Raw genomic sequence first — 22,570 nt, 5'->3', positions numbered from 1 at the left:
ATATAATGCTGTGGAATTAGGGAACCTGAGACACAGACAGTGAGAATGATTCATTTTCTGTGCAGAAAGATACCCAGCAGTGTTTGTTCTTTTTAGAAAAGACAAGAACAACACACCTAGTTTATCCTAGTTCTTATCCAGTGTGCTTTATGCCTTAACCATAATTAAAAAACTTTGCCAAAGTCTACTTCATCCAAGCAAAATCCCATAACTGGTGGTATTATCCTTCTGAAAGTAGCAGGTGTCCTTCCTTTAAATCTTTTCTGCTCCAGCTCCTTGATTTTGTGCTGTGTAAGCCCTTTTCATGAACCAGGGAATCTGTCTTTTTACAATTGCTGCTGTGCAGATGACATGCAGATCCATCTTCTCACTCTTTCATCTTCACACCCATTTCCCTCCATGCAAACCACGGCTTTAGCTCTTCTGACATCATCTTATGGTTGTTTGGATTTTACTTTGTGTGTAAGATGACCAAACCCTAAGTGTTTTAATCATGTTGTTCCTTTCCTCCTTTTTAATAACTGTGAACAAAATTTAACTTTGTCACTTATGAAGTAATTATTTTATCATCATCTCTTTGTGATCTGCAGATTTAGGTAATCATTGAATCTTGCAGTACTTTCCATAACGGAGATTTCTCTTTTTCGATTTATTCACACCACTAGAACATATAATTAAAAGATTCAATTGTGTCAATATCCTTTTCAGATCTGTTGTGTTTATGTCTGCTCAATGTGCTGTTAAATGTTTTTCACTCTCGTTCACATGACTCTAATCTTTAAATCCACCTAACCTCATTTTTCCCTCACACCACATGCTGCCTACTTCTGTAACTTTCAAGTTCCACCATTGGTCAATCTTCAAGTACTTCCCAGTTTCAAATGAGATTGTGAAAGCAATTTCTATTTGTCAAATATAGAAGAAATTGCATATAAATGATATAAATCTCTGTTTTTCAGAGACATGTTTTAGGGAACCTGGCTGTTTTGCTGCAGTGTAGGACTTCAGACAGGATGGGTAGAATAATGTTTAGAATACATGAGACAATAGAGAAATACGTGTAAGAACATATTATTAGAATATCTTATAGTGCAAAGCTGTTTGAATTTAATATATTGAAGGAAAATAGTACAAACAACTATTTCACACTTCTTAGTGTGTCTGTATTGTGATCATTAAGAAGCACAACAACCAGACACTAAAAAATGCTAGAAATCTACCATTCATATCTTTGAATGCCAGTGGAAAGAATACAGACAAACTACTGTAATATGCCTTAGCAGTTTGTCAAGAAGCAAATTTTGCTGCAGAGTTCTTGAATGATTCAGTGTATTCTCTGGTTTGAGAGAATTGTTTTTTAGCTTGTTCCTGTGTGTCAAGTTAGTAATTCAATTTTTAAAAAAATATGTCCTTTTTCTTATCAGGAGAAAAAAATTATTCCTTAATTAAGTTCTGGAAGAATGAATAGCTTACAGAATTGTCTGTTTTCTAAACACATAGATTGGAAGGACCAGTATTTGAAAGGACCAGCATTGGAAAGACTTTTAGCTGTACTTGCCACTTTAAAAATTAAATTAGTGACTATAGAAATTTTCCTGGACCATAATTCTTCATCGTCGATGTCTATTTATACCTTTTGGCTAGCTGGTGTTTTGAGAGTGTAAGGCAGTTTGTGAGAACTGTATCTACCCACAGTATCTTGGTGGAAGGTACATGGAAGCCCTTGAAGGATCTAAATCCCATCTGATCTTTGTGCCTCAATCTGTGTTTTCCTCATGAATGGGATAACTTTCAGCAAAAGACTGCTTTGCCTTTCTCATTCCATTTAAAATAAATATTGATATTTGCAAATAATAGCAGCCGTTCTGATGCAAATGACACTGCTGCAAAGGATGTTCACAGCTCCTAACAGAGTGGTTCCAATTTGATTTTCTAGCTGGTGTCAATGTGACAGATACATGACAACTCTGGGAGAATGTGGCCAGTTTTCCTCCAAAACCCTGACTGGCACATCTGAACAGTTGCTCCAACATGACAACAGTCAGAATCTAGATAAAACTTTGTACTTTCAATAATCAAAATGTGTATATTTGGAAAAAAGCTCCATCCAACTCAACAACAAAAACTCCCACCACATTCTGTGTGTAACCAATGATTTTGTAAACAAAATTTAACTACCTGCTAGCAGGAGGTATTAGCTCCTCTAATCTTCACCAAAAAAATTAAAAGAGCTTCTTTAGAGATGTGATAATCTCAAGAAATTTATTGGAAAACTGACCTTATCTCCAGTGCAAGTCTCATTTACCTTCAAGAACTCAGATACTAAAAATAGCATTGATTTTCACAGGAAATTAAAGTGGTTTTTCTAATACAACCTTCAGAAAAATGGAAGTTTGGTTACTCTCTACATAGCAGTAGAATTGGACCAGGAAACACCGAGACAAATATATGAGTAGTATTTCAGCCTGAGACATGCAACACAATGTCATTTGCTGAATTTAGCAGTGGGATGCTGAAAACCCCTCTCTGTCTATGCCATGCCTGAGCAATGAGATTTCTTTGATTTGCACCCATAAATTCAAGATAAAAGATGAGTTTGTCTCTCCTAGAAAATAAAATAAAACAAAAAATATAGTTGAACATTATTCAAAGAAGGTATTAAACACAAACAGGAAAATGGCAAAATTGCTGCTACTTAGAGTGATGCATTTGACAATTCTGAACTGACAGGTTGAATTAATGCTTGGGGTTTTTTTTGGTTTTTTAGCAGTTAATTCAGATCTTGCTTTGTTTTGAAATTTAATAATCTAAGCATGTTTAAAAATTTAATGACAGATATTTTATACTCAAATTTAAATACAGGAGAGCAATGACAAGTGCTCTAGTACAAAAATAACACACCTCATTTCAACACCTAAAGTCAATGTAATGTCTAATGTACAAATCATAGAATGTATGGTAGAATAATTATTAGATTTTTTTTTTTTTGGTCAGAGTGATACAAAGTTTTGCAGAATCGTAGAAATCCTCAACTGTTGATAAATTTTAACAGGCATAACACAAAATATTCAGTATTAGGCTCCATCCTTCATTAAACTTCTCCTTCACCATGATATCTACAATAAATAGGCCAGTTTTGGGGCTGATATCACTGCTCATATAGTGATATCACACACTACCTAGAGCATAAAAAACCTGTATTTTTTCTCCCAAGCATCTGTGTGCCTCTCTTAGAACTTTTTTGAATTAACAAAGAGGACCATTTCTGTTCTGCACAGACCCTGGCACAGCCAGTACTTGCAGTTGCTATGGTAACATAACAGCTATTGAAGAATGTTGCAGTCTAAAGCGCATGATTTAGAAAAAACATGGCATAAAATCATAATACAGTTATCAGTTTCCTTTCTTACACAGCACTCTTCTGGTTTTTTGCTTCTCTTAGCCACCATGTAGTAATCATGAATTCATCTTTGGATTTCAAATAGGATGGCACAGGTTAGTGCTGAGTGGGTGAATTGAGAGGGAATTAAAGAAAAAAAAGGAAGCAACTTTCCTGGAAGCACGTATCATGGTACTGAACTTGTTGAAATTGATAGCTGAGTGAAATGGAGCAATTGGTTGTTAAAGGAATCCTGGTTTTCTTAATTCTTATGTTAAGTAAAGGGGGAAAAGAGACTTGCATGGAAGAAACCAGGATCAGGGTGAAGAGAAGACTTGTATTAACAAATGTGCATTTTTCCCTTTGCCTTTATCATACATGGGAACTCTTCCCCTCTGCCACCCCTGCAGACCATTTGCTCATTCTACACTTCGTTGTGGCCCACTCAGGAAGTCATCTCAGAAGTTTGCTAATGAATTTCAGATGCTGTTGCCTGCCGACACAATTTCTGCCCTAGTGTAGTTAAACCAGTAAGAATATTTTCATTGCCAAACTTAGAATAGAGACAATGTATTCCTGTATGCCCTGGTGCTGGGAATAAGATACTGCATAGAAAAGACTTTAAAATTAATATAATGAGGAATATGCAGAGGAAAATATGGTGCATATTTACATTGCGACTCCAACAACAAAGCAAAATTGAAAACAAAACAGAAAGCATGTTTGCAATATGTCACCCTAAAGGATACCTTTGAGTTGAAATATTAAAAGCATTCTCAGTAACAGCAGACTACACCAGTTTAAAACAAAACCCAAATTTGTCAAACCTCAACAGCTCAGAGTAGAAAATTCAAAGCAATTCCAAACTATTCAAATGTTGTGCAAACTTGAGATCTGCTTTTCTTTCTTCCTTTTTCCTAACCTCTCTCCTCCCTCTTCAGAATGCCTCACATTGTCTGGCTTTTAATAAATGCTGTTGGTCTGTCTGACGTGTGCCTAGTCAGGGGATAAGGGAAAAAAGTTTTAACTATTTTTCATGTACTTTTTTGTATAATTAAAAAATTGCTTTCCTTTCTACAGTAACTCAGATTGAATCAAATATATGGATAGATTAACACACCCTCCTACCTATGAAAGATTCCATTGCTTTGCTTTAAAATTGTGATTTAACAGATCCTTTATAGCTATAATTTGTTTGCACCTAGAAACTGAAGTAGGGCCCTCACCATGCTAAACAGTTTATGAATGCCTAGAATTAAAACTTGGAATGCTCGGAGCCTGGAGATTTACTGTTGACTGCAGCACATTAAGGACCTGTGACAGAAACATTCCCTGCCACAAAAACCCCTCCCTTGCAATGAGCAGGTCTGATTCAGGAGGGGAGGAGAGGAGGAAAGTGCTTGGTGGATGTGAGGCAGATGAGGCACAGAGCACAGAGCACAGAGCGGGTCCCTCTGTCCCTGTCCCAGCGCGGTGCCCTGGGCAGGCTGCCTGCACACATCACTAACTACTCCCTCTTTCCAGGGCCCTTGCAGAACTGGCTCCATGAGCCTGCATTCAGTCCTTTGCTGACTCCAGTGCTGACACAGCTTGCTGAAATCCTCTTGAGTATCTCTGTGTTCCAGCCCACCTGTTTCTTTCTTCTGGGAATCCATAAGGAGTTGCTTCTGTTTTGAAGAATGATTCCTGGAAGGAAGGCTTGACCTGGAGCCAGGATGGGACAAAGTTCCCTTCCCAAAGAGCAGAACAGGACAAGAAAATGATGGCTGCTCACCAAAGTCATGGTGAAGAGCACAGATAGTGCTGTTGATCACAAAGACTTGTGGGGACCTGGGGAACAGGACTGACCTTTACTGTAGGGGACTCTCCTGGGCAGGGAGATCCATCACAGACTTCCACTGGACCATCCATCCAGGCCTCCCAAAGTAAGAGAAATGCCATGGAAGAGAAGCATACATACAGCACATAATCAAAAGGTGGATCTTAAGTACTTCCAAGCTTTTTTTTACCACACTGAAACTTATGACAGTTACTACAAGAAACTGCTTCTGGAATTTATGTCCTTTTCATTACAGAACTTTCAGAATCATTGTTTTGGCAGCCAGCAAATATGTTATGGAGGATTTTCTCCTTGGAGTTATTTTCATGTTAAAAATGCAAATACAAGACAACACAAATGAAAGTGTGGAAAAATTGAAGTGGAAAAAAAGTGGAAAAACTAAGGTGTCACTAGCTTAATTCTGGGCTTAGACTACATTTTAGTCTCTACAATCACTTTGGAAATACCCAGTTCTGATATGTAGTGACTGGTATGGCTGGGCTGTTAAACCAAGTTTTTCAGGTAGCCTGGAGTGCTGACAGGTATGCAAGACTGGATTTCACAGGCAGTAAAAATCAAAATTTCTTAAAGTTTTGAAAAGTTTTTTAGTTAAATAGACTAAATTATAGTTTTGAGGGAGGTAAACTTGGGCCACAGATTTCAGTTTTTTTTTTCCTTGACAGTTTAAAACTCAGGAGCCAGTAGCAGAAAAATTTGTTCCTCTTCATGGTAGCATGAACCTATTTCAATCATCCTCAGTTTCTACCTTATTGAGAATTTATTTTCTATAATTTATATAACTACTTCTAATTTTAGAAGTGTTTGAGAAATATACTTGTGATGTACTCTAGCCACACCTACTTCTCATTCCCAATATCCAGGAGATGGAATTTGGAAACCTGCTTACGACCTACTTGCAGGTGTTTGCCAGTGGGAACTTGAGGTCAGATGCATGGGATATTTCTTTTTGGGAAGGTGAATTGTTAAAGGCCAAATAAAAACATACATTTAGATCTATTTCTGTGATATAAATGCAGTATTTTAAATAACAAAATCCTAAATATCTTCCTATTTAGGAATCATAATTTATTTTTTTATTGAGTGATCCACACATGGATTATTCCACTATAATGGAAAACATTCTGGAGACAGGCTCTAAGAAAGCATAAGTATGCAATTTTCCTAAAATTTGGCTTGAGCTGTTTAGTGTCTGATATGCAAAATGAAAAGTGGAAACAAAGACTAAAGACTAAATTTAGTCGTGCTCAGATTCAGCAGGAAGATATGACTTGTGTACCACTCTCTCCTGCACAAATTCTCAAAGAGTGATAAACTAAAATGCTAGATATAATTACACTTTACATAAACTTTGATGCAATATGTAATTACCATATTTTGTGCATGCTCATGTACCGTCCTGGAAATCTGTAGGCCATTTTATCTGTTGGTGTGATCTAGATGAATAATATAAACAGGTGACTCTATTTTCTTTTTTAAAGCCTTCATGGTAGTGTTACAATTTATTTCATATTTCTTAACTCTTCTACATGCCTGGGAAAAAAAAAAGTACTCTTTGATTTAACAATGACATATTAGAAACCAAAGCATGTGAAACATACTGGTGTTTTGCAAAAATAATTCTCCTGAAAGTTACTCCATGCTTATGTGTCGTCAGTGCTAGGAAATTATACTTTCTTCTTTGTCTATGCAATTTCTACACTGAGGTTTTATTTTCTTTCTTCTCTGCATTTTGCACTCATTTTCATATATCTGTCATTGGAGCATTAAAAAATCATAAAAAAGCTTGGTGTTATAAAAGTATTGACAGCACATTTTCAGCTTGCTTTATTTTTTTCTTGTTCAATTCACAATCAATGTTTGGCAACATCAAAGACTGTATAAGAAGTTTCTTTTTTTTTATCTAGACCTTTTATTTAGCATGTTTTTAACAACTACTTGATAGCAGTCTCCTTTCCCCCTCCTTCTCCTACTGCAACACCTCAAAATATGTCAAGTTTCTTCTAAGACAAGAACAGGAAATGATTGGTTTGTTGTCTGCAAGGTTCCTCCCAATCATACAAACTCCAGGTTGGGAAGGCACCTCCCAAGTTTCTGTTTTGGGCACTACAGCTCAAAATGATATTCATGCAATGACTAAACATCACAGAACAAGTAGTTAGGCTTTTTCCCTGACTGTTCTTTGGGAAGCTGTTGCAGACCATCATGTCTCTAGCTCAGCGAAGAGGCCACACGGTTAAATACACTCTGGCTGACCAACAGACACAGCTGACATATGCAGTACATACATATGTTGTAGATGCAGTGTTTCTGGAAACATCTATGCATAGATCAGTCCCTGTTCTAGAAAATGAGTGAGAAGCTTATTGAGAGAAAAAATATAATTTGCATCAAGTATCTGATTTAATAAAGAGATAAAGAAATTAAGAATTTGAACTCCTTTATAGTCTTACCTCATCTTGGGCAACATCAAGCCATTAATCAGGTGGGTAAAGTTATGAGCCTTGCTCCTGTCTCTCTGCTATTTCATGTGGCTTACAGTGCAGGAACATGTCTCCTGTATGGCTAATCCATCACTCTCCTTGTCAGGACAATGTGCAGGAAGGAAAAGCATCCCTGTGAATGCTGTGTTGACGGGGGCAGCCTTTTACTCTTCGCAGTGGCAGAAGACACTGAGGACTGGGCTGAGAGAACCCAGCAGAGCCCTGCGAGCGTTATCAGAGCTCAGTCAACACCTGGACAAGATGTTTTTCAGGATGCGATTCACTAGCCCCATAAGTCTTTCTAATTTGATGTTATTTGATGTGAATTATGTGTAAGTAATGTTAATTATGCAATAGGTTTTGAAGAATATGTTTTGATTGTACAGTGGAAATGTCAGTCCCATTAACAATCATTATTACCTGTCAGAAAGCAGAAGCAGCTTTGAATGAATGCTAATTTTTTATTCTCGTATCTGTGCAGATGCATACCAATGTTTCCTATAGGTTTTGTTTATTTGTATCCTGATCATTGCACCAACCTTTCTCTCTCTCTCCAAGTCTTCTCTCTTTGGACTGAATCTGGAAAAGAGAGAAGGAGGCTGTAACTTCAGGCCTCCTGTGAGTCAGCTTATATTGAATGTGTTTTTGAAACAAAAGTTTCAGTTCTCAGAAAGTGGTTCATCTGCTGAAGTGTTTCCAAACCTTGCTCCCGGTGGTCTCTGGAATTTATTAAGTCTGTGGCAATGGTTCAAGGGTATTGGAGTGGGGTTTTGGAAGCAGCATTCCAAAAGGAAGCAACTTGTCCTGTTTCACTTTGTTACAGTAATAGCAAATCTGTATGAAAAGGAAGCGTAGAAGAGTGTTAGAGGGAACAAACAATATTTCTGCATCCCACGCTTCTTCAAAACCATGTTATATTATTAAAGGCTCTGTACACAGTCATTTACACTGACAAGTAGGATCAACTTAGGATGATCAGACTTTCAGCCCAAAATCGTGTCTTCCTTTCATTCTAGTCTTGCAGAAGACCTAGAAGCTCAACATGAGGATGGTTCCCCCACCCTTTGCTATTGAATTATCTACTTAGCTTAAATTTTGCAAAAAGTATTACTGGGAGACTGGGCATTTTCTGTGCAACTTTTTTTGTCTGAACTTACGACTTTTTCTCCCTTGTGGGAAATATTGACAACAGGAAAGTCTTTTTCTGGGAAAATTAATGTACCCTGTTTGATTCCTCTGGGTTTCTGTTCTTTGATGTTTGCTTAATTAATGATTGATCCATAGATCTAAATTTATATTTTTGTACTTTAATGGGCTACAATAATTGCAGTTGTCAATCTAACATTTTTTGAATATGCAATTGGCAACCTTTGTGAAATCAGATGGACTAAGGAGTTAACAACAGCATGCTTTGAACATGAGTGAACAGCAGGGGATAGTCAGTGTACCTGTATAGATTTTATTCACCAGCTTGTGTATAATTGAAATGACTATTTTATAAGGAAAAAGGTGAAAAGTGAGTGACAACAGGAGCAGAAAAATCATTGTTGTCTTGCTCTGACTTCCTGTAAATTGGATAGTCTGGAACAAAGTTTTCATTCATACATATTTTCTTGTAAGTTTTTAGGGAGAGCAGTTCATGAAGCCTCCAAATTCAATTTCAGCTGTCATGTCATACCAGACAAAGCATTAGTTTGTGGAGTACCTGGAACAAAGCTGTTATTCCATTTTTCACTTACAAAGGAAACCCCACCAGATTTCCATTTTTCCTTGCATAGGGTAGAATTAAAAGAATAAACCAGAGACTGGGGAGATTGGTTAGGTAAAAGAAACAAAGCCCTAGGAATGGTTCTTGAGTGTGTTGAATCATTGCTGGGATGAAGTTTATAAAACAAGAAATGGTACATTTTGAGATATTTAATGAGAATATTTAGTAATAATATATATGCTCTGATTTTTGTATGCATGTTGTAAAATAAGTATTAGACTTCTAGTAAGTTTATATGTGTATATTTACCTAAAACACTGCAGATGTAGGAGCATTATGGTACATTAAATCTGCTGTAAGTAAATTACAGGAACACTCTAATTGATAGGTTCAGTTTGCAGGTAGTAAAATAGTGCCCTGTTTCAATGGAGTTTCATTAAATGCTGCTGTACCCCATTATCAAGACTGTGAATGTATGGATTATGTGTCCTTGAAGTATCTCCTAAGAAGCTTTGAGCAAACTATGAGTATTTTTAGTACACTGGGTGTAAGATCCTTGTAGGAGAGTGATTAACTCTGTTCCTTAGTGAGACCACACAAAAAAGGTGTGGTATACACTCCCACATATAGCCTTGAGAGTCTCTACAGCATAGGGCAGATGAGGAGATGATAAAAAGCTTTCTGTGTTTCAGATGAGAGATGTAGAACAAAAAATTTTTTAAGAATCTAAAAGGCTAGACTTCTAAACATTAAAGCCCTGCCTCATTAAGCAGATGCTATGTTTTTCAAAATTACAATTCAATTGCATAAGCTTCAGATCTAAAACTGACTGATGGCAGATGCCTGCTAAACATCAAGTTATCAGTTTTTTTCCCCTTTTTTTCCCCTCTACAATAATATTACTTATAGGGGGTAATTACAGAAGAATAAATAATGAGAACAGAAAGCATGATGTTAGGTGGAAATTAAGTTTTTAAAGGAAAATCTGGGTCACAGAAAAATAAATGAATATTTCCCTCAGCTTTAATGAACTGAGATTTCACTTTTGAAATTTAAGGTCTTGTTTTCAGTATTCCTTGGCCTGAAACAGCACTTTTAATGTATTTACTTCTGATTTGTTAATTTCTATTCTACATGTAAGACTTTATATATATACACCCACAGATATAATGAACCCAAAACCTGTAATGTTCTGGAAGGGACATAAATCATGTACCCAAATTAAAATTCGTGAATATTGTAGTCTTCTCTAAATCAGCTCATGCTAGGTATTATCTTACATACTCACACATTGGACATCTCTGTGGATGAGATCAGGTATGTGAGGTCAATATTGCTCTCTTTAAAGTAAATCTAGATTTATAACAGCAGTGATTCTGTAGCAATTCAGAACTCTGGTGTCATTTTAAGAATGCAGTGCTTTTCTCATGTTCATTCAAGAATGTATATATGTCTGCAAGAAAGGTCAAAAAAAGGTTTACTGCTGAAGCTGTCTGTCACTCTTATCAAAAAGTTCTACACAAAACGAGCAGTTTGCCTGTTGATGCTTTGTCTGATAAAAACTGTTGTGAACACATCTTGAAAGAGAACATAAAATAATACCCTTACATTGGCCTTTTGATTGACTATTAATAAAGACTGCACTGATTTAGAGTCCAGTAAGAGTTTCTCAGTGGACGATGGGCCAGGGTGATTGCCAGTTATTAGAGAATCCTTCACCAAAAGCTTGGTGAAGAGAATGACAGAAATATTTTGAAGTTTAATAGTATATGCACTACAGAAAAAAAAAAATGTAGGCAGAGAAGGAAAATATGCAAATTATAAAGGAAGATATGCAAATTATAAGGCAGACATCTTAAACACAAATTATTTTAGTTTTGTTCTTTTTTTTTAATGTGGCAAATCAAAACCTGTTGAATGGAGGAACTCTGTTTCCTTAATGCTGCATCTTTGAATAATATCTGGCTTTACTTTAATCAGAATGACTGACAAAAGGCAACATTTTTGCTGGAGCTACTCTGTGGGCATGGTACGGTGGGGTTAATTTATTTATTTCTATTTCCCAAAATAAAAGGAATTCTGAAAATTCCATAAATGAATAGGGAAGCTTGTGGCTTGCCTGTGTGCCTCAGTAGCTGTACAGGTTCATCCTTCACACTCTGCTTTACAATGACAGTCAAACAAGCAGCCACAAGCCACCAGGTAAAAACTGTGTTTCTTTTTTTGGCTTAGAAAAGGAGTTAAATAATTTCTCTATGCTGCAAGAACTGTGACACTGAAAGAGAGGGGTGAAGTCCATGCACCAAGACTGGTGGTAATACAGACCTTTGCAGGAAGTTATGTAAGCTCAGGCACTGCAGCACAAAAGTTGGTATCAGATTAATTGCAAATGAATAATTTGAATTATTTCCTTGTCTTCTCTAGAGTGCTTGAATATTCCCAAATAAATAATGAGCTTTGAAAGATATTCATCTCCCCAAGAGAGACAAGTTTCTGTAAACTTGACTTAAAGAAGTATTGCTGCAGGCAATGAAATCTATACAAGCAAACAAAGCCCAGGAGATAAGTTGCCTTCTGGCAGACTATTAGAAAACATTTCTTTAGCAACTTGCTACATTCTTCAAAATAATAACCACTATTATTTTTAAATGGAAATCTTTTCTGTTTGAAATAGTACTTTAAAAAGCCTCAGGATCAGAGCACACCAGAATAAATCTTACCACTAGTCCTGCTGAACGTGCCTGCAATTGTAAAACATAACCAGCCATCCGAGCTTGAATATGTGGGTTAGTGTTTCTGTTTGTTTGGGGATTTTTGGGAGGGAAGGTGGACTTGCATGTGGATATATTCTATAAACTCTCACCAGTCTGAGCTCTGAACATCTGGGAGACTGCAGAGCTTTTCTCTGCTTCTGACCACTTCATTCAATGGCTCTTCTTCATTAAAGGACCTACAAAAGGATTTGGGGGCAAATTCTGAAAACTCTATGCAAAACAAATGAGCATTTATTGCAGCACTCTCCTACAATGTTAACTTGAAAAAACAACTGAATGCAACTTTTAATGTAGAATTCCATTACCATGGTACAATACCCACCTCCAACAAGAGCGATAAATATGTTATATGAAAACTTGTGGTTTATGATTGGAACTAATTCCACCATACAGTGGAGAGAAAGTCTGCACATCAGAAGAGGTCAGGCTGTGGTGAAGGAAGAGATGTTAAGCATGCTGTCCTGCTAGCTCAAAGTCCACTGACAACTTGCAGTGGTCTTACTTGGGGATTTAAAATTTTTTTGTTATTTTAATAAACCATCTAAATCTGTGAACTGGACATCTGATCTCTAAAAATATATTTTCCTCCACCCACAAACTCAATTATGCACTTGCCACTAAACAGCTGCCTACTTCCAACATTCAACAGAGTATAGAGTGAGGAATGTGCCCCTGACATGTACCATAGAAGATCTAAGGGCAAAATTAAGGTTTCTGCATGCAAAATTAAAAAAAATATAGGATGGCATAAAATCTAACGGTACCTAGTTAGAATCACATTAAGAAATTACTTGGCAGACTGTTAGCTTCAGCTATTAAAATAATTATTCAACATGAGAGAAACCTGTAACAACTATATTTAACATTGGTTTGTCAGAACTTTCTAGTTTATTAAGTTCAGTGGCAATGCCTTTAAGAATAATGTGATAGAGGAGTATTGTACCATGAAATATAGCAAGGGACAGCTTTACTTTAACCAGTGATTTCTGTTTCCTTTACATGAACTGCTGCACTACGCTTGTTACTAATTAGTTTTAAAAGACTTCCACTTTGATCCTGTACTCTTGGGATAGGGAGTACAGTAACTTCAGGACTGACTTCTAGACATCTCCTTTCGTAAATCTATTTTCAAATGAGTTATGTGGGGAAACCTTCAGAAATCCAGTAAAGTTTTTGATGTGAAGTCCTGAAATTTTCTTCTGGGGGAGTTTCTACTGTAGCACCAACACAATGACACTGCTGAACTATGGGGATTTAAGAACTTGTCCTGCACATAAGATAGCCCTATAAAGTAAAAGCAGACGAATGTGCTGCAATTATAAATAACATCTTAGACATGACACAAGTGCTATGTATTTATTTTTGACCCAGCAAGGAATGCAAATGAATTTCTGCTAGCAACTGGTATTCTAAAGTATTAAGTTTTTTTCCTAGATGAAGTTTTCCCATTATGTCTCATTATTTCAGTCAGCATTTTTGCTTTTATGCCTTTTTCTCTTTTTTTTGAGGAGATATTCTACCAAAAATAAATAATTAAACCACAGATGAACTGTCAAAAGGGAACATTCATATTTTAACGCAACATTAACATTTTGGTAATTAACATGGCAGTTAATGCTTTTAGCAGATGTAACAACATTAGACTTGTAAATTTCAATTAAAGTTAATAGTTCACGATAGCTGTAGGGATCAAGCATCCTCTCTGGATACTGAAAACATGTCTAATGTGATTAGAAATACTAATTGAAGAAAAAAGGACTGCTATAGTAATGACTGTACTTCTTTATCCTACTAAATTATTACAAACCTGCAGGAACTTTTAAAAATATATTTTTAGAAAGAAGCTTGACGAGTCAAATGCTCCCCTTGAAGAAATTAAAAGGGGTCAAAAGAACATTGCAGACATTTCCTGTGTGTTAGAAGAGGGAAAATCATTAACTGAAAGCCATTGCTCTTTCCTTATCCTCCTGAGATCATATTCCCAAGAAATACTATAAAGTTATTTGGTCACATTTCACAGCCCTTTTGGATTTAATTAGGAAGTAATGTGTTAGTTTTAATTCCCTCAGAGGCTTTGAATTCCAATAGCAGGCAGAGAAACAGGACTGGCACTGGGAACTATGACTCAAGTGGACATCTCTTGGTTTTAATGCAAGTTAAGAGATTGGTAGTGAGTCCTTTTCATGGCCTGCTGATACATGAAATATCTTAATAAGCACAGGGAAAGGATTAGTTTTATTAAGGGTAATTACAAGCTGCTAGCCACCTATAAAATGCACCCCCATTTTATTGTAAAATGCCAATGATATTTATTTCACTTGTTATGTGCATTTTTCTTGTCTCAAGCTGGCTCTGAAGTCAGTACCTCATTCTAGCAAAATTGCCACTGAAAATCATGTTCTTTTTAAGGTTTCAGCTAAAAAAAGCTAAACACTGAAATTAAGTTTGCTTTTTTGACTGACAATAGTTATTTTTAGGATAAATTCAGCTATTCCCCACTTATGCCGTTAGCTCGATTTCCATCAACATCCTTCCAGGATCACCATAAATTATTATTCATTTGCATTGCAGCACAGGCATAGGCTCCATTCTACCAGGCAAAGTGCAAAGACATGGTGAGAGACAACTCTTGTTTGGAAGAATTGCACTCTAACCAGTTGTGACACAGGCTGAGAGAAAGGATGCTAGCAGAACAAATGCTGGTTTATCTTCACTTTGTTTCTATCTGAAAGGTTGGAACAAGAGATTGGGAAATGTGGTCAAGCTTATATGGAAAGAATGAATAAAATTATTGGAATTAAATTTATCAAGTAACAATGCAATTGAGAACATATTGGTCAAAGTCATATTAGACTCTGGGCAAAGTGCCTATGTGCCATGTATGTACCTTTTTGTCTTGTGTCAGGACTAAATGTAAATTCTAAATGATGTTTAATTAATCATGAGCCTCAGGCTGCCTTCCTCCAAAGGTGTACATTTTATTGAGCTCAGGTAAGACCCAAAGTGTGTATTTAGGATAGCTGCCAGGTGTATACCTGAATTAGCCAGCGGATAACACAATACATTTGAATATGCACCTCTATGAGGTCTGTGGCTTCATTGACTTGTGTTCTAAAAAGACAAAAATGCATTTTTCTTACCTATCACTTTCCACTAAAAATTCCCAATATATTTAACAAACTTCTAAATTGTACCTGTGTTACTATGTAAGGTAAGGTGCTTCTTTGGACAACCCAAAGTTTCAACACTGGGGTACAATGGCGTGGATCTCTGATCTACCCAGGATATTAGTCAGGTGGGAGAGGAAAATTAAAGGTATGGTTAAGATTTTAGTAATTTTTTAGACCCCACATCCTCATTTCCTAGGCACTACTGAAGCCAATGGGATTCAGCATATGGATCCATGTGCATGGATATTTACTTCAGTTAGCTTAAAATGTAATAGCTGCGAATTTTCATTCATAATACTGCATTTTTGTTTTGCAGTATTATAGTAATAATGTCTCCAGCGTAAGACAATTGCTAGCAGCTATAAATTACTAAAGGAAAGGATGAACTTGACTAAATTTTCTTTTTTATTTGTTAAAATACTCAGATCCAACAGCTAAGGCCCAGGTCTTCAGCTGTGTTAATCAGCATGACTCCACTGAAGTCAGACCAACTTACACCGGGTAGGAGCCTGAACTTCAGTGACACCAGATATACAGTTTACAGGTTTTATTGGCAAGTACATGTTTATAGACTTGAAGGCAGTTTCTAATCCTGTGTCATATCGTAAACACTACCACCTTGGACAAACAGACAGAACAATTATTTGGAAGCTGAAAGTCTTACCCACTTCTGTAAGAGTTTCTTTTAGATGAATATCCTTCCCTGAAAGAACTTCATGCATGAAGGATCATTACCAGGCAGAAGTTAGCTTCTACCATTAGCAAAACGTACTAAAACTCAGATTCTGGCATTCAGAGCAGGGTAATCAACTTAGGAGGTGAAAAATTGAAAAATATATAAAGGGAATTCCTTGCCATCACTGATTAGTCACATAGTTATTGAAACAGTTACATTTGTTATGTTTAAAATTGTTTGAACCTTTAGATAAATGTAAAGGATGACTTAGCAAAAACAAAAATCTTGAGAAGAACTGTTGGGGGTTTAAGATAAATATTTGTTAAACAGGAAGAACTGAGGTAAGACAATACAGATGAATATGTCTGTTGCTGGTTCTTGAACAGTCACTGCCATCATGTGTGAATGGCAGAACTATGCCTAAACTGCATCTGAACTCACTGCCTGGCTGCTCTGTTACTGCCTTTGCTAAAATGAGGGCGAGCAGTGCTGCCCTCAAAGAACATGGGGAATGCCAGGATATGCTGAGGGAAGATGTGGATGCACTGGGCTATGAAAAACCTGAAGCCTGTTCAACAGGCTGCAGTGGAGTGGGAGTCTGGATGGACAGATCAGCTGGTGATCAATTAACCTGCACCAAAATATAATTTCCTTTATTACCAGTAAGCTAGGTCAGGCTAACTGTGCTCACTAGAGGAGATATACACATATTTTATTCATCCAGTTAGACAATAACACATATATTATGATAATACATCAGAATAGCAGTGTGCTAGAACATATAAAAATTTAGAAAAAAAGAACTGTATTTAATTGTGAATATGTATATAGAACCAAATTTTAGGAAAAGGTATTGCACAGCACTCAATAGAACTCAGTACTGATCCTTTCTTTGTATTGCAATGCAGCTTAATTTCTTTAAGCAGTTTTAGTGAAGATTTGTTGAGAAGTTTTACTGAAATACAGGAAGCTCCCTGTTTCCACATACCTTTCCAAAACCTCTCATATGTTTCTGTGGTATAAAGGGGTTCCCTGTAGGAACCTCTCATAATATCCACATAAGCAAACAGTTTTTCTATCCTATAGGCTTCCTGCTTCTGATGTGTTTGGAAGAGGTTTTACAATAAAGTTTTATACCATTACTAACATTTTCCTTCAAATGCTTTTGGTCTGCCTTTTACAGTTTTACATGTAGCCTGCCAGAGGTTTTGCTATTTTCTGTTTTTCTCATGTGAACACCCTTTTTTTAAGGAGCTCCTTTTCCTTTTTAATAATATCCTTTATTCTCATGTGGAGCTCTGCTAGTCTTTTGGAGACCCTCTAACTGGCTTTGACAGATGATAGATACTTACTCAGAAACTCTACTACAGATAATTTCCTCCTAACTTACTTTTAACAAACTTTCTTGATTTTATGTAGTCTTCTTTTCAACATTGTTGCTATGGTAAGTTTATTTGGCCTTTTCACTTCTAAAGGTTTTTTTTAATTTGAATATATTATGATCAAAATTCTAAAACAGTTCTTTGATACAGAAATTCAGAAGGTCTGGCGCCCTGCTTGATACAAATCAGTTCTCCAAGCTCCACTGGATTGCTCCATTTATGTTGTCTAAAAGCTTAAGTACTGGATAATTCCCTATCATAATATTTATCCAGTGCAAATATAATGGAAATATCTTTACTCCTGCCTTCACATCCTTTCTCATTTTCACATCCATGTCACAGGCAGCTATCCTAGCCTTTTTACTGTTAGTAACAAAGAACCAGGAGAGTGGGAGACTTTTCAGGCTTCAAGGACTTAGAGCAGAGCAGTTGCTCCTTTTGATTAATTTCCTGTACTTTATTGATTTGAAGAACCTGAAGAATTGTTAACCAGTGAGCTGCTATGTTATGCTCCTATCTCTGTGACCTCGAAGACATCTATCCCCATCCTCCACTGTCCTAGTGAGCTCTTCTGCCTGAAAGTTTTAAAGTTTTCAAATCTATATTTTTCCGAAGTCTTCAGTTTATTCTGCTAATGAACATCTCAAGAGTCTCCAGCTGTACAGAGCCCTGGATAATAGCAGAAGCAAGTTAGGAACCATCCGGGGAGCTGGGCTAAATGTTTGAATTCCTGGTTGATTTTTATGTTGTTACCTAGCACTCTCTAGGTGCTTTCAAGTCTAGCAGCTTAGTCCTGACAAAAGACACTGTTTTCAGAGACAATCCAAGTGCCACAGTGCCATTCCAAATAATACTCTTTGTCGTCATGGAATATTTTTTATATTCTTGAACCCTGACTATATTTATATGTTATGTATATTCACAGATTTCAATGATCAGAAAAAGACTGGTGCAACTTTCTTAAATCACTTCTGAAATGTGAATAGATTAATAATAGCATGGCTATTAAGCTTAGCATCCACTGACAAAGAGTGAGGTCCTTGTTCCTTCTGCCTCTGGCCTGTTCAATTCCAGGTGTAAAGCATTTGCTGCCAACACCTTCAGAAGTTGGTAAGATGTAGAGAACAAGCCATGTTCTCTCTCACGGATTCCTAATTCCAGCATGTCTTTGCCCATTTTCTCTAATCCTTTGCTAGCTGGTTAGGCAGTGTCCCCTCTGGCCTCTGAGAGAAGCTATTGCCAGAGATAAGCCCGCTCCTTAACAATCCCTGAGGCTACTGGATCTTCTGGAGCCTCTTCTGCCTTTCTGATTCTGTTTGATATAAAGTCTCCATTACAGGGAATATTAGACAAAGTCATTTAACTGTAAATGTGCATTGAAAAGCAAAGAAAAACATCCTTCTATAAATAAACATTTGTACAACGCAGGTCTGAAGAGGATCTTCTGTGGGAGAAGTGTCACTTTGCAAATTTAAAATTAATGGGGGCAGTGTAGTTACATTTATATGAAAGAATATTTGCCTGGTTGTGATGATGAACTAATTAACTAAGGCAGACTCTTCATTTTTACTGTCTCTGAGTCCCAAGCATCAAGAATAAAATAGAAACAACCATCTTCTAAGCAAGATAAGGCTGGAATACAAGAAAGAGAAGATTCTTCATCAACTAATAATGTCAGGCTAAAGTAGCCATTGGATTCAGGTGTCTAAAGAGAGAAGTCAAAATATTATGGAATTGTACAGTGAAATAACAGCATGGAGAAGATCAAGGAAAGTGAATGAAAGTGAAAGAGCAGTGAGTATAAAAATAGGATGAGAGAAAAAAATTCAAATAAAATCAGAGTAAACAAAGGAAGACTGAGAAACCTATCATAAAAAAGGCAAGTAAGCCCTGGGTATTCTCTTTTTATGCATGAATGTAGAGAAACCTTCAGATGCTACCTAATTCTAGGTTGTGAGTTGCTCATTTTCCATCTAATAGAGGCTAGAAAATAGCAATAGTTGGGTATTAGAGTACTATTGCCTTTACCTGTGCAAACATGAGACCTAATAAGACTCAGTATTTTATGGTCAACTACACACCAAATAACAATCTCTCCTTTTTCCATCAGAGGTTTTGCAAATAGGTGACTGCCCTCACACAACCCATTTCTGACTGAGGCTAGAGATTTCTAGAGATGAAAGTCAGTGAAATTGCTGATTGTAATTCTTTAAAGTAACTTCTTAACACTGTATGGCAGATCTATCAAGCTTTCACTCTATGGTATGTGGGAAGCCCTAATGTATTGCACTTTCTTAAAAAAAAAAAAAAATCCAGGGAATTCTTGTTCAAGAAACTACATTTACAACATAATTTATCCACAAAAAACCTGTATTTATCCAGTGGCATCAAATGCCCCGATGGTAATACAGAGGAAATGTGCAAAGATTAACAAATCAGAGACATGAGCGCCAACAAAAATAATTTCCTTTCAAATTTCATTAGACTTTGTATCACTGGTGACATTGCAGATGTCTCAAAGCTGAAAAGTCTGCCTCAAAAACAGATAACATTTTGTACACGGGGATGTGAATAGACTTTTCCCAGACACACTGGCCCATTTTCTACTTCTTTTGCAAGGCTAAAATCAAGTATAACGATACCTGTTACAAGGGAAAAAGTGCAGCAGAACCTCCAACCCTTATGGGAACTAAAGTTTTGCTTTGGAAAAATCTGATTCAAAGTAATTCTCAATTACTATTTTCTCTTTTTTAAATTACTGGAGTGCCTTTTAGAGAGGGCTTCTACACCTGAGGAAAAAAGTTATTTGATCACAATAATCCATAACCTTACTGGGGAAACTGGTCAGCTCTCATACTTTTCCCCCATCATTGGTTTTTAAGGCTTCTCTTCTGTGTAGGTAATTACTTTCTGTGTAGGTAATGACTTTTCCCTGCACTGAAGCAGAGTAGACTTTCAGGAATCTGAAAACCAGATTTTTTTAATCTACTTAAAGCCAGTGCTCTTGCAAAGTAGAAGCTGGTGGAACAGGACTCACCAAGAGTCTGGTGTTTTTTGTTTCCGTCACTTTTATTTCTCCCAATATAGCAAAAAAGGAGTTTGTGTCACATCCAGCTGATGTACCCAGTTAACATCGAATGTCTCACAGATTGACAACTCAAATACAAAATGAGCAAGTCTGGCGTGCTGTGTTTTCAAATCTGGCAGGGCCCAAGCCTTAGAGCAGCGCTGTTCAGAACAGCGGGGCCAGTCCCTGCTCCAGAGGCCGCGGCCGGTGCTCCTGCCGCTCCCGGCCCTCCTGCTTCGGCGCCGGGCGAGCGGCGCTTCCCTTAACGCAGTGCCCGGGCCCCGCTGTGCCCCTGGGCACGAACACGCCGGGACGGGCACTCCCTGTCTCACCGCGCGTACAGGTCCGGTTATTTTCCAGAGGAGCTGCGAGTCCCCGCACAGGGCAGCACAGGGCAGCCCCGGCCCGCCGGGACCGGCCGGGACCGACCGCGGCCGCCCCGGCGGACACCGCGCCCCCGGCCGGGCGGGCGGGCGGAGCGAGGCGGGGCCCGGAGGCCGCCCCGCCCCATCCTCGGGGATGCCGGGATGTTTACGGGCCTGGCAGGAGCGGCGGGGGGTGGAGAGCAGGTCGGGGCTGCCGCCGGTGCCTGCGCCGCCCGCCAAGAGCCCCGCTAGGCGCCCGCTGCCAGCGCCGGCGCGGCTGAGGGCTCGAGGCGCCGGAGAAGCCGGGGGGGAGCGGCGGCCGGTCCCGGTCTCCCGCGCCAGGAGCAGGCGGAGCCAGGCTGCCCGGTGAGCGGGACGGCGGCGGGGCCGCGAGCGGCGGCGGGGCCGGGGGGTCTCAGGGGTCCGGGCGGCCGAGCCGGCGCTGCCGGGGCGCTCCCCCCGCCCGGGGCTGCCGGCGGTCCCGCCTCCCGCCGCCGCACATTGGCCGTGGGGCTGCGGCGCGCGGCGCCATTGGCCGCGGCGGCTGCCGCTCCGCCCGCCGCGCGGGGACGGAGCGGCGCGGGGCCGGAGCGAGAAAGTTTGTGCGCGGCGCGGGGCGGGACGGGCGCGGGCTGTGCCGCGTTCGGGGCACCGGCACCTGCCCCGCGGCCGGAGGGCGCCGAGCCGCCGTGGGCCGGTGCAGTTTCGCCCGGTGGCGGCTGCCGCGCCGCCTCCGCTAGAGGAGCGGGCGGCCGGGGACCCTGCCCGGCGGCCTCGCCACCTCCGGCCCCGGCCTGCCTGCGGCCCGGCCGGCCCCTGTGCCTCTGCCGCGCCGGGCTCCTTGGTACCTGCCACACCTGGAGCTGCTTTCCTTGGTGTTCCTCTTCCTTTCCCCCTGGTTTCCTCCGGGCTGCCGTGCCCTCCTCTCGCTTGGGGGTGGGTGTCGGGCAGATGCTCTGGGGACGGCCCCGCCTGGGGGTGTCCCACGGCAGCGGGTGAGAGCAGCGCTGTCACCGGGAGCCCTGTGGCTGCGGGGGGGAACAGCCCTGTCCCGGCTCTGCCCGGCCGGGCCCTCCCGCTCCTGGGTGCGGGGCTTGCCCGCGGGGCTGCCGAGCGCTGGGGCCTGGTGAGACGCTGCAAGTGAGGCGGTCTCTGTCCCCTCCTTCACCTTAGCGAGCATCCAGCCTCGGTTATCCCGGTGCCGGCCCCAAGTTCCACTCAGTGTCTGTGTGAACTGAACCTGCACGGTTTTAGGGTTCAGAACGCTGTTCTTTGACTGAAGTGTGCTTTGGTTTGTTCTGCATTTTTTGAGGGGCATCACTACTGAAATGGTAAAACTACTCAAGATAATCACCCTACTTCTGATAAAATATCATGAAGGGATGTGTGTTCATTAATCACACAAATATTTAACTCTTGATATTATATAAACACTTTCAAAATGTTTTTTCTGCTTATTGCACCAATTGAATGGTAACTTTTGTCACCTTTTGAAATGATAGAGGTGTTTTCTCATATTACAACACTGGTATCACTTCTCAGGAAAAGTTGCATGTGTGCAGTAATTTCATGGAATGTACTGGATATATTTCCTATATAAAGTTGTATTACAAGCCTGAGATGCAGAAATTGCATAAGAAACACACTTTGGATTATTAGATCGGTTAGATTCACAGATTGGTTAAATCAGGAAGAATGATATTTAAAAGTTTTTTTTTTCCTAAGCTGT

General features: G+C 39.2%; 2 protein-coding genes across 5 annotated transcripts in view; one reads left to right on the top strand and one right to left on the bottom strand.

Moving 5' to 3' along the window:
* Positions 1-2,245: 2,245 nt before the first annotated feature.
* LOC140684652 (uncharacterized) lies at positions 2,246-22,159 on the bottom strand. Its single transcript, XM_072932981.1, has 3 exons — positions 22,010-22,159; positions 20,447-21,813; positions 2,246-10,860 (listed from the first exon to the last, which is right to left on the bottom strand). The coding sequence occupies exons 1-2, from the start codon at positions 22,157-22,159 to the stop codon at positions 20,479-20,481; spliced, it is 1,485 nt and encodes a 494-aa protein (XP_072789082.1). The 3' UTR covers positions 2,246-10,860; positions 20,447-20,478.
* Positions 21,066-22,570, top strand: part of NEK7 (NIMA related kinase 7) — a 68,558-nt gene continuing 67,053 nt past the window's right edge. For 3 of the 4 annotated variants that reach the window (XR_012057075.1, XM_072932636.1, XM_072932635.1), the window contains exon 1: positions 21,066-21,207. The gene's annotated coding sequence lies outside the window, so the exon portion shown is untranslated. Of the gene's footprint in view, positions 21,208-21,546; positions 21,778-22,570 lie in introns of those variants that run through there. The other variant, XM_041717757.2, reaches the window with a different exon arrangement.

This window comes from Taeniopygia guttata, chromosome 8 (assembly GCF_048771995.1).
Source record: "Taeniopygia guttata chromosome 8, bTaeGut7.mat, whole genome shotgun sequence".
In the NCBI taxonomy this organism is placed as follows: Eukaryota; Metazoa; Chordata; class Aves; order Passeriformes; family Estrildidae; genus Taeniopygia; species Taeniopygia guttata.
This window is presented reverse-complemented; position numbering and strand designations above follow the sequence as displayed.

Excerpts from the sequence above, each read along its gene's own strand:
- LOC140684652 (XM_072932981.1), bottom strand. The coding sequence starts at position 22,159 with ATGCCCCTCAAAAAATGCAGAACAAACCAAAGCACACTTCAGTCAAAG. Across the intron at positions 21,814-22,009 it reads GAGGCTGGATGCTCGCTAAG|GCGGGGCCGTCCCCAGAGCA; the intron begins GTGAAGGAGGGG and ends GGACACCCCCAG.